This window comes from Rana temporaria, chromosome 7 (assembly GCF_905171775.1).
Source record: "Rana temporaria chromosome 7, aRanTem1.1, whole genome shotgun sequence".
Lineage (NCBI taxonomy): Eukaryota > Metazoa > Chordata > Amphibia > Anura > Ranidae > Rana > Rana temporaria.
The window spans coordinates 194383605-194401416 of NC_053495.1; the positions used below are offsets into that span (position 1 = coordinate 194383605).

The 17812-nt window shown below is 45.5% G+C and overlaps 1 protein-coding gene across 3 annotated transcripts in view; it reads left to right on the forward strand.

Moving 5' to 3' along the window:
- DEPDC1 (DEP domain containing 1) overlaps window positions 1–2863 on the forward strand; it is a 34340-nt gene extending 31477 nt beyond the window's left edge. For all 3 annotated transcript variants that reach the window (XM_040360725.1, XM_040360726.1, XM_040360727.1), the window contains one exon: window positions 1329–2863. In XM_040360725.1, the coding sequence (XP_040216659.1) occupies window positions 1329–1469 (141 nt within the window). In that variant the 3' untranslated portion in view covers window positions 1470–2863. The remainder of the gene's footprint in view (window positions 1–1328) is intronic.
- Window positions 2864–17812: the final 14949 nt, after the last annotated feature.

Genomic DNA, 17812 nt, shown 5'->3' on the forward strand with positions numbered 1-17812 from the left:
TGTCTGGGCTATTCAAGATGAGGAAGGAGGGGTCATTTGCCTTTTTTTTTTTTTTTTTTTTTTTTTTTTACCACTTCAATACCGGGCATTTTTGCCCCCTTCCTGCCCAGGCCAATTTTCAGCTTTCAACACTGTCACGCTTTGAATGACAATTGCGCGGTCGTGCGACATGGCTCCCAGACAAAATTAATGTGTGTGTGTGTGTTTTTTTTTGTTTGTTTGTTTTTTCTCAGGACTGCGATATTGCGGCGGACAGATCGGACACTTTTGACACTATTTTGGGACTGTGACAGACTCACCCGGGACAGAGGCTTTTGGAGGGGACTGAATGCTCGCCTCTTGCCTTGCGATCATGGGCCCTGGCATTTGGGGAACAGTGCTCTTTGTGAGCTGTATGCCTGGGACCCTGTATATGCCATTAGAGTGATTCATACTGTTGGGACATACAGTGTAAGGAGATGCTAATGCCATCCCCTACAGCCATCTGTCTGTTCTCTGTGCTAATTGACCCTGCTATTGTGTGAATATGTCCTGTGTTTACACTTATGATAATGTGTATTGTATAGCAGGTGAGCGAGGAGACGTAACGTCTACTCTGAAAGGTCATATAAGTCACCTAGTCTGGGTAAATGATTAGTTAATTAGCTCATGTTCATTTATGTTCTGGTTACCTCCTCCTTTAAACTGTATATAAGGTTGTATTCTTGGTTCTATTAAACTCTCCATGTTCAGCAGACAAACAAGTCTTGTCTCGTTGTGAGCAGCTGGAATATCTGATCTCATCTATATCCAGACTGATAGGAAGCGGTATATGATGGAAGCACTCAAGCGGCGTGTGGGACGTTCCGTTACAGGGACCATTCATTTATACAGCGATCAGTGCTATAAATATGCACTGATTACTGTATAAATATGACTGGGAGGAAAGGGGGTTAACAGTAGGGGGCGATCAAGAGGTTAAATGTGTTCCCTAGGAAGTGATTCTAACTGGGAGGAGGGGACTGACTGGGGGAGGTGACCGATCTGTGTCCCTATGTACAAGGGACACACCATCGGTCTCCTCCTCTCCCTGACAGGACATGGATCTGTGTTTACACACAGTCTCGTCCCTGGCTCTGTAACTGGCGAACACGGGTATCTGGCGGACATTGTGGCCGATAGGCACACGCATCGGGCCCGAGGACGTCCTATGACGGCCACCCAGGATGGCAGAGCCACCTTGTGGCTGTCCTATTGCTATAGGCGAGATGTGAAGTGGTTAAAGTGCTCATGAATGAATCCTCCAGATAAGATGCTTATATATTTATATGTAAACCTTGTTTCCTCAGTTCCAGAAAGAATATCCTGAAATATACAAGAGCCGATTTCCAACCACAGAAAGTGAAGCCAAACTGTTTGGAGACAAGCCTACCATCAAGCAGCCAATGTTGGTCCTGAAAAGACCAAAATTCCGCAATCTAAGGCACTGACTAGAAGAGTCGCACATGTAGGACGGTCTCCACCTCTTTGTTTGACAATCTGTCCTTCAGGGAAGACTCTTGTATGGGAACATTTCATACTTTTTTATTCAGACCATAATTTGCCAGTTCGAACGAAGATCCTCCTCCTAAAAATGCTATTTTCCTGGCTGTCATGCTATTGCTATTTCTTTTTTTTTTTAGACTATAAAAATCTGTCCATATAAGCCAGAGTATTATCGGACATAGGTATTGGTAGAGGGACACCTACCTAGTCCTCCATTGCCAAAGCTACTAGAGACATGAAGGGGGGGGCAAACTTGCGGAGGAAGGGGGGGTGGGGCATTACTCGCTGGAAGTTGGTCCCAAGTCTATTGACGCCTTCAGTTGCCGACTTGTACAATCTCTATCTCTGGAACCCGGGCACGTTATTGAGCATATATGAACCACATCTTTCATGGTGGACCACCCCCTGCTGCCACTCCACACCTTCCTATTGGTCCTATAGACATGCCATTGGGTTTGGCCAATAGGAAAGAGCAAGGGGCTGGAGGAGGTGGGTCAAGTGAAAACCACAGAAGCTGGGGTAGGAACGTGCACAATGGGGGGTACCCAGGATTTTGAGGATAGATCTAAAGCCAACCACCGCTTTCATGGTGGGCCATCTCCTCCTGCCCCTCCATTCTTTCCTACTGACTATTTAGACAGGCTATTATGTTTAGCGGCCAATAGGAAGGAGCAGGGGGACCGGCGGCAGTGGGCCAAGTATAAACCACAGAAGCTGGGTTAGAAACTTGTAGGGGTGCCCGGTATTTATAATCGATCGATATCGGCCCCTTTTCACTCAAGTGACCATGCAGGTTTATGTAATGTTCAGACGCGGTGTTGGCGAGATTTCACAGCGATCTCTGCATCTTGTGTCAAACTTGTCAAAAGCCGTAAACTTTCCATATTTGAGATGTACAAGGTATCATATCGCACATTGGTTAAAAACCCACAAGAGCCAATAATGTCGTAGAAGACATAAGGAGCTCCATGTTGCGGGTTTTGTGTGCGGTGTGTTTTTTATTTATTTTTTTGCCTCCTAAAATGAAACCTTGAATTGATATCATTGCTGTTTACACATTGTCACTGTATTGTTTTTATGTGTTCATACTTTTATATTTTTTTTTCCCCTCAAATTTCATTTTACATGAAATATTGAACTGACATCTTTGCGGTTTACATATTTGTCATTTTATGTGTTCATATATTTTAAATTTGAAATGAAGTATGCCAAAGAGGTATTTGCTTGTAACATTGGCAGTAATTTCCCTTGTATAGATAATTAATAATGCAGGGCCGATCCTAGGGTCACAGTTTACTAACTCCTCCCCTTTACACATGTTTCTATGGCTAGGACTCAAACACAGAGATGCTCCCCCTAAGAAGTCCCCCATTAGAGCCCCCCCATAGCAGGTGTCCCCCATTAGAGGCCCCTACCATAGGTGTCCCCCCATTAGAGGCCCCTACCATAGGTGTCCCCCCATTAGAGGCCCCTACCATAGGTGTCCCCCCATTAGAGGCCCCTACCATAGGTGTCCCCCCATTAGAGGCCCCTACCATAGGTGTCCCCCCATTAGAGGCCCCTACCATAGGTGTCCCCCCATTAGAGGCCCCTACCATAGGTGTCCCCCCATTAGAGGCCCCTACCATAGGTGTCCCCCCATTAGAGGCCCCTACCATAGGTGTGTCCCCCCCCCCATTAGAGGCCCCTACCATAGGTGTCGTCCCCCCCCCCCCATTAGAGGCCCCTACCATAGGTGTCCCCCCCCCCCCATTAGAGGCCCCTACCATAGGTGTCCCCCCCCCCCCATTAGAGGCCCCTACCATAGGTGTCCCCCCCCCCCCCTTAGAGGCCCCTACCATAGGTGTCCCCCCCCCCCCCATTAGAGGCCCCTACCATAGGTGTCCCCCCCCCCATTAGAGGCCCCTACCATAGGTGTCCCCCCCCCATTAGAGGCCCCTACCATAGGTGTCCCCCCCCCCATTAGAGGCCCCTACCATAGGTGTCCCCCCCCATTAGAGGCCCTTACCATAGGTGTCCCCCCCCCCCCCATTAGAGGCCCTTACCATAGGTGTCCCCCCCCCCCCATTAGAGGCCCTTACCATAGGTGTCCCCCCCCCCCCCATTAGAGGCCCTTACCATAGGTGTCCCCCCCCATTAGAGGCCCCTACCATAGGTGTCCCCCCCCCATTAGAGGCCCCTACCATAGGTGTCCCCCCCCCATTAGAGGCCCCTACCATAGGTGTCCCCCCCCCCCATTAGAGGCCCCTACCATAGGTGTCCCCCCCCCCCATTAGAGGCCCCTACCATAGGTGTCCCCCCCCCATTAGAGGCCCCTACCATAGGTGTCCCCCCCCATTAGAGGCCCCTACCATAGGTGTCCCCCCCCCATTAGAGGCCCCTACCATAGGTGTCCCCCCCCCATTAGAGGCCCCTACCATAGGTGTCCCCCCCCCATTAGAGGCCCCTACCATAGGTGTCCCCCCCCCCCCCCCATTAGAGGCCCCTACCATAGGTGTCCCCCCCCCCCCCCCATTAGAGGCCCCTACCATAGGTGTCCCCCCCCCCATTAGAGGCCCCTACCATAGGTGTCCCCCCCCCCCCCCCATTAGAGGCCCCTACCATAGGTGTCCCCCCCCCCCCATTAGAGGCCCCTACCATAGGTGTCCCCCCCCCCCCCATTAGAGGCCCCTACCATAGGTGTCCCCCCCCCCCCCCATTAGAGGCCCCTACCATAGGTGTCCCCCCCCCCCCCCCATTAGAGGCCCCTACCATAGGTGTCCCCCCCCCCCCCCCATTAGAGGCCCCTACCATAGGTGTGTCCCCCCATTAGAGGCCCCTACCATAGGTGTCCCCCATCAGAGCCGCCCCCCACATCAGGTGCCCCCCCCCCCCCAGCAGGTGTCCCCATAGATCAGTACTTGTCCAATGGATCCCTGTAGCTCAGGCGTGCTGGGAGCAGAAGCACATTACAGAGGGCAGGGCATACGTGGCATCTTTGGTTACTTGGAGGGTGGCACTTGGAGAGCATTTCTGGGAATGCATGGAATGATTGGCAGCAGCTCCAGCCAACCGAGAAGCCTCTCATCACACCGCCTATGGTAGAAGAGCCGATACACACAGAGGGGGCGGGCAGACGGGAGACTGCTTCATGCACACCGGACCGAATTAATTAGTGGAGCCTAGTGCCGGAACATGTTCTGGTACTAGGCTCCGCTGTGGTACTCAGCCCGGATTCCAGGGCCAGCGGGAGGTATGCGCTCTTGTCAGTTGCCAGCGGAGAGAGCAAGCGGGATGGGGAAACGCAGCACCCGCTACATGCGCTCCGCCTCTGGACACAGGCAAGGAGGAGGGAGGGGAGCACTTTGGAGCTTCGGCGACCCCCACCTCTGAGGCGCCTGGGTGCGGAGCACCCCGTGCACCCTGCCTAGGATCGGCCCTGTAATAATGCTACATTTAGGCTGCTTTCAAACTTATGTGGTTTGACCACACCGTGGGAGCAGCACAGCATATCCGCCGGTTTGGTGCGGGTTTTCTGCACTTTCGAATAGAGTTCTAATAAATCCCTGCAGTTTTGAAAGATGCAGCATAAGGCTTTTTTTTTTTTTTGTGTGCGCTTTTAAAAAGCTTTAGGGCTCCATTCACATCTCCACGTTCCGAATAGCAGGCAGTCGCCGTGATTTTGCCCACGATTTGCAGTAGCAGCAAATCGCAGGACTCCTTTGCATTCACGGTGCGTTCCCTGTTGATTTTTAATAGCACCCCAATCCCTCATGATTTTTTCGGGCGACAATCGTGTTAAAAACACACGCGCGGGACGCGCATCGCCCAAAAGAAATACAGTAGCTTCTGTTGGGCGACAGGCATCCCGCGATTCTATTTGCAAGCTTTTACTGCGATTTTAGCCCTCACGCGGCGATGTGGAGTGAACCTAAAGCAGATGTGTGTTTTTGTTTGTGGTTTTTTTTTTTTTTGCACAATTCAGCTCCAGCATGGAGATGTTGAATGCAGATCCTAAAGTAGAACTGTTCATTTTGGACAGAGCAAGGCAATACCCCTCTTAGTTTATTTTTTGCCATCTTTTTTTTTTTTTTCCATTGGGAAGATTTATGTTCACTTCCTGTCCCACAGCCAAAATAGGGAAGTAAGAGGAAATCCCTGCAAATTAAAGGAATCCCTTGGGGACCAACAGAACTAGTGTCTCCATTGAAAGATTTCTCCTCTATTACTTTTCTGGGGACAACCCAAAATTTGGGATTTTCTTTTACTTTTTTTCTTTCAATGATGATGGTAAACGGGACAGAGCGGGGTAATCCTCCCTTAGAGCCGGTTCACACAGGGGCGACTCGTAATGCCACTTTGTCGCCTGACAAGTCGCGCTCCACTCTGTACTATGGAACTGTTCTAATAATAGAGCGACTCAAGTCGCTCCGACTTAGAAAAAGGTTCCTGTACTACTTTGGGACGACTTCACGGCAACTTGCATTGATTTCAATACAGAAGTCATTTTGCAAGTTGCCTCTGAAGTCGTGGACAGATCGCCTTTCTGAGTCGCTCGGCAAGTCGTGCCGCCCCATTGTGAACCGGCTCTAACAGGGGCACAGACGGCAATAAAGACTAACGGGTGTTCCAATCCCTCTCCACTCTATCCAAAACTAAAGAGAGTTTTAGGGACAGGGGCCTGATTGGTCTAAGCAACAGGTACCAAAACTATGCAGCAGATAAATGATCCATAGAAGGTACATTTAAATCGCCCATCAAAGAATATGCTAGTCCAACAATTTTCCTTTGTAGTATTCAGAGATTCTTCAGAAGCCCTCTCTTAACAATTTAATGTCGCCATGAAAATAGCTGCCACTGCTATGAGCATTACACAGGTCCTCTTTAAACCAAAACCACCATAGTGCCTCAAACGAAAAAACTGACACTTTTTTTTTTTTCTGTACATTTCTTGTGTCTTCTGTCACTTGCTATGTTTTGCACTCCATTGTATATATTGACTTGTATTTATGTGTTCAGTTTTTTTTTTATCCTAATTTGTGTGTGATCTCTCGCTATGCATCTGCTTGAAAACACTTGAAGCATTCATTGTTTTACATTAAAGCTAAGAAAGTATAAGCATGTTTTTAATGTTTGAAAAAATAAATTTGATTTTCTATCCATTTGTAGCGTTTGTTTTTAAATCCCAAAAGGCGGGTAATGGTTCTGCGCTCGGTTTTTAATATGTAACAGCTGATTTCTGAAGGAAGTCTGTATTTGCAGATCTTCAATTACTTGCCGACCAACCACTGTTATACTGTGGCAGGTTTGCGCGAATCGCCGTCGATGTTTGTCGGCCGCTTTAAGAGCGATTGGGCCCCCCCCCCTGACTAAGGTGCGACACTGGAGCCAATGCGCGTCATCCAGGTAAGGTCTGAGAACCACGGACTTTGATATATTTTTTTGTTTTCCCCTACTGCATTTAGTTTATGCACAGAATGTAAGTGCAATTCTTTCCTAATAAAAATAGTGTTTTATTTAAACGTTATTGCACTATGGAGTATGCATTTTTTTTTTTTTCTTCTTGCATACACTGCATTTGAATGAGCTTGCGGAGCTGACAAGGTCTTCGCAACGGCACGAATATGAATTGCATGAGAGGTGTGGAAAGAAAAAGCTTTTGCTTGCCATAAATGGGCATTAGAGCAAGACTCCAGTTTGACATCGGGCATAAACAAGGCCTCCTTGATATAATTTTGCCCCCCCTGTACAAATCATTAATAAGACCTCATCTGGAATATGCAGTTCAGTTTTGGGCACCAGTTCTCAAAAAGGATATCGGGGAACTGGAGAAAGTGCAGAGAAGGGCAACCAAACTGATAAGAGGAATGGAGGAGCTCAGCTATGAGGAAAGATTAGAAGAACTAAATTTATTCACTCTTGAGAAGAGGAGAATAAGGGGGGATATGATCAACATGTACAAATATATAAGAGGTCCATACAGTGAACTTGGTGTTGAGTTATTCACTTTACGGTCAACACTGAGGACAAGGGGGCACTCTTTACGTGTAGAGGAAAAGAGATTTCACCTCCAAATACGGAAAGGTTTTTTTCACAGTAAGAGCTGTGAAAATGTGGAACAGACTCCCTCCAGAGGTGGTTCTGGCCAGCTCAGTAGATTGCTTTAAGAAAGGCCTGGATTCTTTCCTAAATGTACAGAATATAACTGAGTACTAAGATTTGTAGGTAAAGTTGATTCAGGGTAAATCCGATTGCCTCTCGGGGGATCAGGAAGGATTTTTTTTTCCCCTGCTATAGCAAATTGGATCATGCTCTGCTGGGGTTTTTTGCCTTCCTCTGGATCAACTGTGGGTATGGAGTTGGGTGTATAGGATTGTACTGGTTTTTATTTTTTGTGGTTGAACTGGATGGACTTGTGTCTTTTTTCAACAATGTAACTATGAACAGGAGAAGACAGGTGCTGAAGACTGTGTAATCCAAGATAATGGTTCATCTTAACGGAATACATGTTTGTCACAAAGACAGTATTTTAGGAGAAGAACCTCAAACTGAAGCATGGTGGTGGAAAGGTTTGGAGTTGCTTTGCTGCTTCAGGTCCTGTGCAACTGTCCAGTCATTGAGCCTACTTTATATTCTACTGTACATCATATAAAATGGTTCTTGAAGAGACTGTGAAGCCATCTATCCAAGAGTTGAAGCTGTAATGGAAATGGGTCCTTCAACATAATCTGAAGCAGTGGCGTTGCTAGGGGGTGGCTATTGAGGCTATAGCCCCGAATCTGGGGCCCATAGCCCCTTGTCGCAGGGATCCCTGCCTAACCTGCAGGCCGTGGCCTCGCTGCAGCTGGGTGCAGCGTGCGGCCTGCATGAGAGAGCCGCGCAGGGGGATGAGAGAAGCGAGTGGGCGGATGAGCACAGATGACATCATCTCTCTCTCCACCCGCCCTGCATCACCGCTCCTCCGCCCTCACAGCCTGCCTTTTTCAGTGTCGGAGGTGCAGCAGGGGACCAGCAAGATGACACCATCTCTCACTGCCCACCCCGCATTACTGCTCTGCTGCCCTCACTCAGAACCGGCAACTGCACCTGCCTCTGTGCTAAATGGGCCAGTGCTGCCAGCCTGCCTACAATGCACATTTGGTAGAACTGGCTGGCATGGCAAGTTGGTGACTGCTGCTATGGGCTCTAGCCCCAGATCTTTTGCAGACCTAGCAACGCCTCTAATCTGACGCATACTAGCAAATCCACCAAGGAATGTCTCAAAGAAGAAACCGTTGGTACAATATGCCTCTAAATCCTTTATTAATACTAACCTGATGGAGGCTAATTATAAGGCATTACTTAGGTGGTTCTGTATATGGTTCCAATTAGATTAGCAAAATATATCCCAGAAGCATCATTATGTTTCAGAGAATGTGGAATGGATGGCACCATGTTCCATATTTGGTGGACTTGTCCAAGAATAAAAAAAATTTGGATATGAATTTATGATTTAATATATTCCTTGACCAAAATGACCCTAATAAAATCTCCTAAACAAGCATTATTAGGATACTCTATTGAACATTCTCGGAAACATATGAGAAAACTTTTTGGGCCAGATTCTCATACATTACGCTGCCCAGGAGCAACGTTAATGTATGTGCTGTACGCTACACCGCCGCAGGTTTACATCCTGATTCTCAGAACACTTACCTGTAAACTTGCGGCGGTGTATCGTTAATTCACTCGGCGCAAGCCCGCCCAATTCAAATGGGGCGGGCACCATTTAAATTAGGCGTACTCCCGCGCCGAGCGTACTGCGCATGCTCCGTCGGGTAAATTACCCGACGTGCATTGCGCTAAATGACGTCGCCCCGACGTCATTTGCTTAGACGTTTACGTAAATGGCGTCCAGCGTCATTCACGGACGTCTTACGCAAACGTATTTTTTTTTTAACTTTGACGCGGGAACGACGGCCATAGTTAACATTGGTTGCCCCTGCTAATAGCAGGGGCAACCTTACGCGTCGCGTACGCTACGGAAACAACGTAAATTCTCAGCGTCGGACGCGCGGAGGTTCGGGAATCTTGCGTACTTACCTCATTTGCATAGACGACGGGGAAAACGACGATGCGACACCTAGCGGCGGGAAAAAAAATTACTTTTAAGATCTGACAGCGTAACAGCCTTACGCATGTCGGATCTAATGGGTATCTATGCGCAACTGATTCTAAGAATCAGTCGCATAGATACCCGGGGCCAGATGAGGAGTTACGACGGCGCTAATGGTGTTGCGCCGTCGTAACGCCTTTGAGAATCTGGCCCATAGCATTCATTTTTGCTGCTGCTAGAATTGCAGCAGCCAAATCTTGGAAATCTCCCTATGTTCCCATCCAGTTGGTTAAAAATAAATTATCATTTATAATAGTTTAATGAACGTCTTGCAGCAATTCTACTGGACAAACATTCTTTTGGTGAGATGTGGAAACCTTGGATAGATTATTTATCGAATTGTTTATAAAACAATACTATATTGCTTGTATATAGTGTACTCCCCTGAGTTAAAACATTTGTAACAGTCATTTAGTTACGTTCTGTATGTGTAATATTTGTGATTATTTTTGACCATTATTAACAATCTTCTATTTCTTTGACTGTAATTCTTCCTTTCTATTTGAAATATCAATAAAAACTATTGAAACACAAAAAAAATAAAAGCCGAAACAGAAGGTTATAGATGGCCCTAGTGAAAGTTCTGATTTGAGTCCCGTTGAAATTTTGTAGGAGGTTTTAAAATGGGAAATTTTAATATAGGGAAACCCAAACGCATCTTGCAACTGCATGGAGAAGTGGTCAAAAATTTCACAGTTGAGTTGATGTTAGAGACAATTCTATAGAACGCCTACTAGAAATCATTTCTACTGAACAGGGCAATGCTATCTTCTGATGCCAAGGGCGTACTTAGTTTTCCCACAGTAGAACAATACATCTATTTTTGTTAAAGAAATTATTGAAAAGGCACATTTTCTTTATTGAAAGGATCACTAAAGGTATTTTATTTTAAATTACAAACATTTTATACTTGCCTCCACTGTGCAGATCCTGGTCTTTTGAGGTCCCTCAGCGACTGTCTCAACCTCCCCCCGCAAGGATTCGACACCTTTAATGCGAACGAGCATGGTGTTGAGTGCTTGCGGGCATGTTCCCGTGATACACCCGGCGGACATAGCCGCTCACTGTATCACTCGGCCCCGGCGCGGCGCGCCATTGGATGTGATTGACAGCACCGCAAGCCAATAGCTGCACTGCTTTCGATCAACCAATGAATGAGCCGGCCCAGAAGCCTGTGCATTCATGGCGCGGGACTTTTGAAGGGTCAGGTAAGTAAAGGGGAGCTCGGGGGGCGCTAATACACAGATATTTTTTCACCTTAACCACTTGAGATCCGCGCTATGGTCGAAAGACGTCCACAGCACGGCTCTCAAGTCCTGGGTGGACGTCCATAGACGTCCTGCTGTTGTTCCCTGTGCGCGCCGCTGGGGGCGCGCAGCGGGGAAACAACGTGCCCGGTGCATCGCTCGGGAGCCGTTGCGAGTGCCTGGCGGCCGCGATATCCGCCAACCACTCGCGATCGTCGGTAACACAGCAGGACGTGGAGCTCTGAGTGTAAACACAGAGCTCCACGTGCTGTCAGGGAGAGAGGAGACCGATCTGTGTCCCTTTACATAGGGACACAGCATCGGTCACCTCCCCCAGTCAGTCCCCTCCCCCCACACAGTTAGAACACACCCAGGATACACATTTAACCCCTTCCTCACCCCCTAGTGTTAACCCCTTCACTGCCAGTCACATTTATACAGTAATTGGTGCATTTTTATAGCACTGATCGCTGTATAAATGTGAATGGTCCCAAAATTGTGTCAAATGTGTCGGATACATCCGTCGCAATATCGCAGCCATTACTAGTAAAAAAAAAAAAAAAACATAAATCTATCCCCCATTTCGTAGGCACTATAACTTTTGCGCAAACCAGTCGCTTATTGCGATTTTTTTTTTTACAAAAATACGTCGAAAAATACGTCAAAATACGTATCGGCCTTAACTGAGAAAATATTTTTTTAAAAAAAAAATTGGGATATTTATTATAGCAACAAGTAAAAAAAAAATATATTTTTTTAAATTGTCGCTCTTTTTTTGTTTATAGTGCAAAAAATAAAAACCGCAGAGGTGATCAAATACCACCAAAATAAAGCTCTATTTGTGGGGAAAAAAGGACGCCAATTTTGTTCGGGAGCCACGTCGCACGACCGCGCAATTGTCAGTTAAAGCGACGCAGTGCCAGAAGCTGAAATTTCGCCTGGGAACGAAGGGGGTTTATGTGCCCAGTAAGCAAGTGGTTAATGCATTGAATGCATTAAGGTGAAAAAACGTTTACCTTTACTACCCCTTGAAGTATATCGCCATTATCTGTAGGCACTGTTTGAATCTAGACCTGATGTTTGCCTCTTTATATATGTTGAAAAGGTCAACAATTTTCATGGTTTAATTTTTTTTTTTTTTTTTTTTTTTTCAATTTTCCATAATTTTTCTTATGTAGATGGATGATCTTCTCTGTGTCCTTTGTACCGGGTTACCACATTTTCTGGAACAGATGGTGTGGTCCTAAGATGGAGAGCCTTTGTTTAGATGAGAAAGCCACTCATTTCTCTTTAGCCTACAGAAACAAAGGCCGAGTATTTGTGTACACTCCAGGTTGGTGTGTCCGGCACAACTGCTACTCCAGCTGGTGACAACGATACCATAATCTTTCAGGTTGTCAGTGTTAAGGGGCCTCCGCTGTCAGCCTGCAATGGATTGCTAGAAAAAGAAGATCATTAGGAAGAGCTAAATGACCGGTGATGATGGCGTATCTTTGCATCTGTTAAACTTAAAGTGGAGTTCCACCCATAAATATAACATTACATCAGTAGTTTTAAAAAAAAATGTCATTAGTCCTTTACGATTTTTTTTTTTTTTTTTTTTTTTTTTTTTTTTTTTTTTTTAGATGCCTTCAAAGTGTTGTTGCTAGGCAGACTAGTTAATCTTCCCACTTCCTACACCTAGGTGCTTAATGCTTCCTAACCTACACCGCACAGACTCCTGGGAATGTAGTGGGTGTAACTTTCCAGGAGTCTGTGCACTCCCCAGTCTCGAAGAATCATGTGACTTGGACAGCACAGGTGCTAAAACCTGATCTGACACTGCTTGTGCAGCACTGGGCATGTGCGAGATCTGCAAGGCTGAAATCCAGGAAGTCATACAGTCTGGCTTCATGATGCCCACACTTAAGATGGCCCCAGTCAATTTCTATTTTATAAAGTGTCCAAATGCTGTAACAACCTAACAAAACTGACCTTAGTTTACAGACTAACTATACTAGAATACATTAAGCTTGTGTATTACAGGGGTATTTATATATAAAAAGTGAAATTGTGGCCGGAACTCCGCTTTAAGCGATGGCACCCCAAAAAGTGAAATTCAATAAAATATAAAAGTCCCTTTTATAACACATCTTCTTTTAGTTTCAATTATGTTTATTGAAAAGTTTAATAAAATAGTACAAAAGTATCGCAACACATTAGCATGCGTTAACAAACGCAATATAAGTGCCCATACATAAATCGTAAAAATAATAACAATCTTAGAAAAACCCTAGGGCATAACCCAAAGTGCAACCCATTATAAATAGGAAAACAGTCAGTATGTACCCCAGGAACCTCAAGTACCCCAGGCCAAGGGTCCCCGGGCACAAAATCATAAGCCCATCCTACTGCTAGTACCTAAACATGAGGGCCAGTATTTGAGAACTCTTGAGAGAAAAATAGAGGGGAAGAAGAGAGAAGTAAAGAAGGAAAAGGAAGAAATAGGAGAGCAACCGTCCAGAGCCCTAAGACCCATCAAATAGGACCATAACTATGTCGCCAGCGTCCTTAGGTCATTGGTAAGATATCCAAGCCATGGGTCCCAGACTTTATGGAATACCTCAAAAGAGCCCCTTTTTGCGCACATGCAGGAAATGTCCTGCATGTGCGCAATGACCAGGTCCGGATTTCCCACAAGGCCACTGAGGCCAGGCCTTGGGGCGGCAGGGCTCCAAGGGGCGGCAGTGGCATGGATTCCTCCGACACCCGGAACATACAGTTAAGGCCGATAAGTTATGGGGGAATCCGCTCGCTCGTTAACAAGTGATTGCGGCGATGTCGCTGAAATCACTTGTAAAATATGTGCTCCCGTCCGTCCTCCCCTCTCCCCCCCACCCCACATACCTCTCTCTGCTGGCTCTGTCTTCGGGACTCCGTCCTCCCCCGGCCACCGAGTCTGTCTCCTGTCCCTGCTGCCGATGTACACAGAGAGAGGGGAGAGCTGTGCTCTTCCCATCTCAGCTGTGACAGGAGTTCTAGCACAGTGCTAGGACTCCTGTTTTGGAGGTGACAGGGTCAATAAAGAGAACATTTCACCTCCAATTGCTATCACACAGGAAATTGTTTTCTCCTGTGTGATAGCAAAAAAGTAAAGTAAAAAAAAAATTGATAAAAAATAAATAAATAATAAGAGAAATAATAAGAAAATGATACAAAAAGTAAGCGACAAGCTACAAAAAAAAAGTAATAAAAAACTAAAAAAAACAAACAAAACATATTTGAACTAACCGTGCCGCACATTCTCCGTTGATTTGGGGGGGGGGGTTCGGTTGGTGGGGAGGGGGTGCATTATGGAACCTGGCCTTGGGGCGGCAGGGAGAGCAAATCCGGCCCTGGCAATGACAGTGACGTTTTGAGACTTCGGTTTTACCTGTCTTTGGGCATAAAACAAAAAAACCGCACGTGCGAATATGGTGCTGCACATACAGAATCTGGGAGGGGGGTGCAGATGGGATGCTTTATTCATAAGTTCTATTGCATTTTGATCGATCAGTTTAAGGGACTGCATGCCGAAAGCCGAGATGTGATCAATAACTTATAATCATATCTCCCAGTCAATCAAATCCCATTTCCCTGTTAATGTCATATTAATCAAATGGGTTGTGAACTTTGTATCGATCATTCCTATTGAGAGGTATCGATTTGGACAAGAAACTGATTATTAATCAATGCCGCCATTATAGTAACGGCATTTTTAATACAAAATTATTTATATTAAAAAATAATCTCGTTGCTGCCTTTTCTATGAGCGTCTCTTTGTTTCAGGATCCCCAATAGAAACTCCAACATTCTTTTTATAATTTGTAAGATCCTTTGGTAAATACTCTGAGAAATGTAGAAGAAGTGATAGGAGTAATCTCATTACATGTGTTCCAGGACAAGGTTCTTAGTGTCCAACAAACCACATAACCAGATAATAAGTCCCTACATAATCCCATTATACAATTCGCCAACAATGAGCGTTTACAATGGCGATGTCACCATGAATTTATTTTCCTATGAAGCGTATATATATAACATCGACCGCCCTGCTCGAAATTGTCGCTCTTTTTTTGTTTATAGCGCAAAAAATAAAAACCGCAGAGGTGATCAAATACCACCAAAAGAAAGCTCTATTTGTGGGGAAAAAAGGACGTCAATTTTGTTTGGGTGCCACGTCGCACGACGGCGCAAAAAAAAAATAATAATTTACAATTAAATTACTATGTACTGTATTTATTTAACATATATATATATATATATATATATATATATATATATATATATATATTTTTTTTTTTTTAACCATGCATTTAATTTTTTTTTAAATTGTACTTTTATTTAATTTATCATGCATTCATTATTTATAATGGCTTTATAATAGCTTTTTATCATTATATTGTTGGTAATTGTTGGCTCTGGGCAATGTTCCACTGAATTCTGGAAGCATCATTTTCTAATTTTATCTAATTTTATCTATGTATTTATCTAATTTTATCTATGTATTATTCCATGTGCTATGTATTATTTCCTCTCCCTCTCCCTCTCCCTCTCCCTCTCCCTCTCGCGCTCTCCCTCTCGCGCTCTCTCTCTCTCTCTCTCTCTCTCTCTCTCTCTCTCTCTCTCTTCCCCCTCCCTCTCTCTCTCTTCCCCCTCCCTCCCTCCCTCTCTCTCTCTCTCTCTCTTCCCCTCCCTCTCTCTCTCTCTCTCTCCCCCCCCCCTCTCTCTCTCTCTCTCTCTCTCTCTCTCTCTCTCTCCCTCTCTCTCTCTTCCCCTCCCCCCTCTCTCTCTCTCTCTCTCCCCTCTCTCTCTTCCCCTCCCCCCTCTCTCTCTCTCTCTCTCTCCCCTCTCTCTCTTCCCCTCCCCTCTCTCTCTCTCTCTCTCTTCCCCTCTCTCTCTCTCTCTCTCTCTCTCTCTCTCTCTCTCTCTTCCCCTCTCTCTCTCTCTCTCTCTCTCTTCCCCTCTCTCTCTCTCTCTCTCTCTCTCTCTCTCTCTCTCTCCCCTCCCTCTCCCAAAGTGTCAATATTTTGTGTGGCCACCATTATTTTCCAGAGGTTCACAGGTTGCCACTGGAGTCTCTTCCACTCCTCCGCGACGACATCACAGAGCTGGTGGATGTTAGAGACCTTGCGCTCCTCCACCTTCTGTTTGAGGATGGTCAATAGGGTTTAGGTCTGAAGACATGCTTGGCCAGTCCATGACTTTTACCCTCAGCTTCTTTAGCAAGGCAGTGGTCACCTTGGAGGTCATGTTGGAATACTACCCTGCAGGCCAGTCTCCGAAGGGAGGGGATCACGCTCTGCTTCAGTAGGTCACAGTACATGTTGGCATTCATGGGTCCCTCAATGATCTGTAGCTCCCCAGTGCCGGAAGCACTCATGCAGCCCCAGACCATGACACTCCCACCACCATGCTTGACTGTGGGCAGAAACGCTTGTCTTTGTCCTCCTCACCTGGTTGCCGCCACACGCGCCTGACACCATCTGAACCAAAATTTTATCTTGGTCTCATCAGACCACAGGACATGGTTCCAGTAATCCATGTGCTTAGTCTGCTTGTCTTCAGAAAACTGCAGGCTTCCTTGTGCATCATCTTTAGAAGAGACTTCCTTCTGGGATGACAGCCATGCAGACCAATTTCATGCAGTGTGCGGCGTATGGTCTGAGCACTGACAGGCTGACCCCCCACCCCTTCAACCTCTGCAGCAATGCTGGCAGCACTCTAATGTCTATTTCCCAAAGACAACATCTGGATATGACGCTGAGCACTTGCACTCAACCTCTTTGGTCAACCATGGGGAGGCCTGTTCTGAGGGGAACCTGTCCTGTTAAACCGCTGTGTGGTCTTGGCCACCGTGCTGCAGCTCAATTTCAAGGTCTTGGCAATCTTCTTATAGCCTAGGCCATCTTTATGTAGAGCAGTGTTTCTCAATTCCAGTCCTCAGGCCCCCCCAACAGGTCAGGTTTTCAGGATTTCCATTATTTTGCACAGGTGATTTGATCAGTTTCACTGCCTTAGTAATCACCACAGCCTTTTCATCTGAGGGAAATCCTGAAAACCTGACCTGTTGGGGGGGCCTGAGGACTGGAATTGAGAAACACTGATGTAGAGCAACAATAATTTTTTTTCAAATCCTCAGAGAGTTCTTTGCCATGAGGTGCAATGTTGAACTTCCAGTGACCAGTATGAGAGAGTGAGAGCGATAACACCAAATTTACCACACCTGCTCCCCATTCACACCTAAGACCTTGTAACACTAACGAGTCACATGACACCGGGGAGGAAAAACGGCTAATTGGGGCCAATTTGGAAATTTTCACTTAGGGGTGTACTCACTTTTATTGCCAGCGGTGTAGACATTAATGGCTGTGTGTTGAGTTATTTTGAGGGGACAGAAAATGTACACTGTTATACAAGCTGTACACTCACTACACAACATTGTAGCAAAGTGTACAGTAATTTCTTCAGTGTTATCACATGAAAAGAAGGGGTGTACTCACTCTTGTGAGATACTGTGTGTGTGTGTGTATATATATTTTTTTGGGTTTATTGAATTAATTTGTATTCAATTTATTTCTTGATATAATTCATTATAATAATTATTTAAAACAACTTTTTCATTTGACATAATTTTTAAAAGCTGGCTCTGGACAATGCTCCAGTGCATTCTGCTAGAATCTGTTTAGAAATGTCATAATAATAATAATACAAAATTATTGATTTACTTTATTATTTTTTTATTCATATTTCATTTGTTATTTATTTACTAGTTATAATTATTTATAATGACTTTTTCTAATTACATACTTTTTAATAGCTAGCTATGGATAATGCCCCACTGAGTTCTGGAAACATAATTTTAGAATTTCAAATAATAAAGAAAATA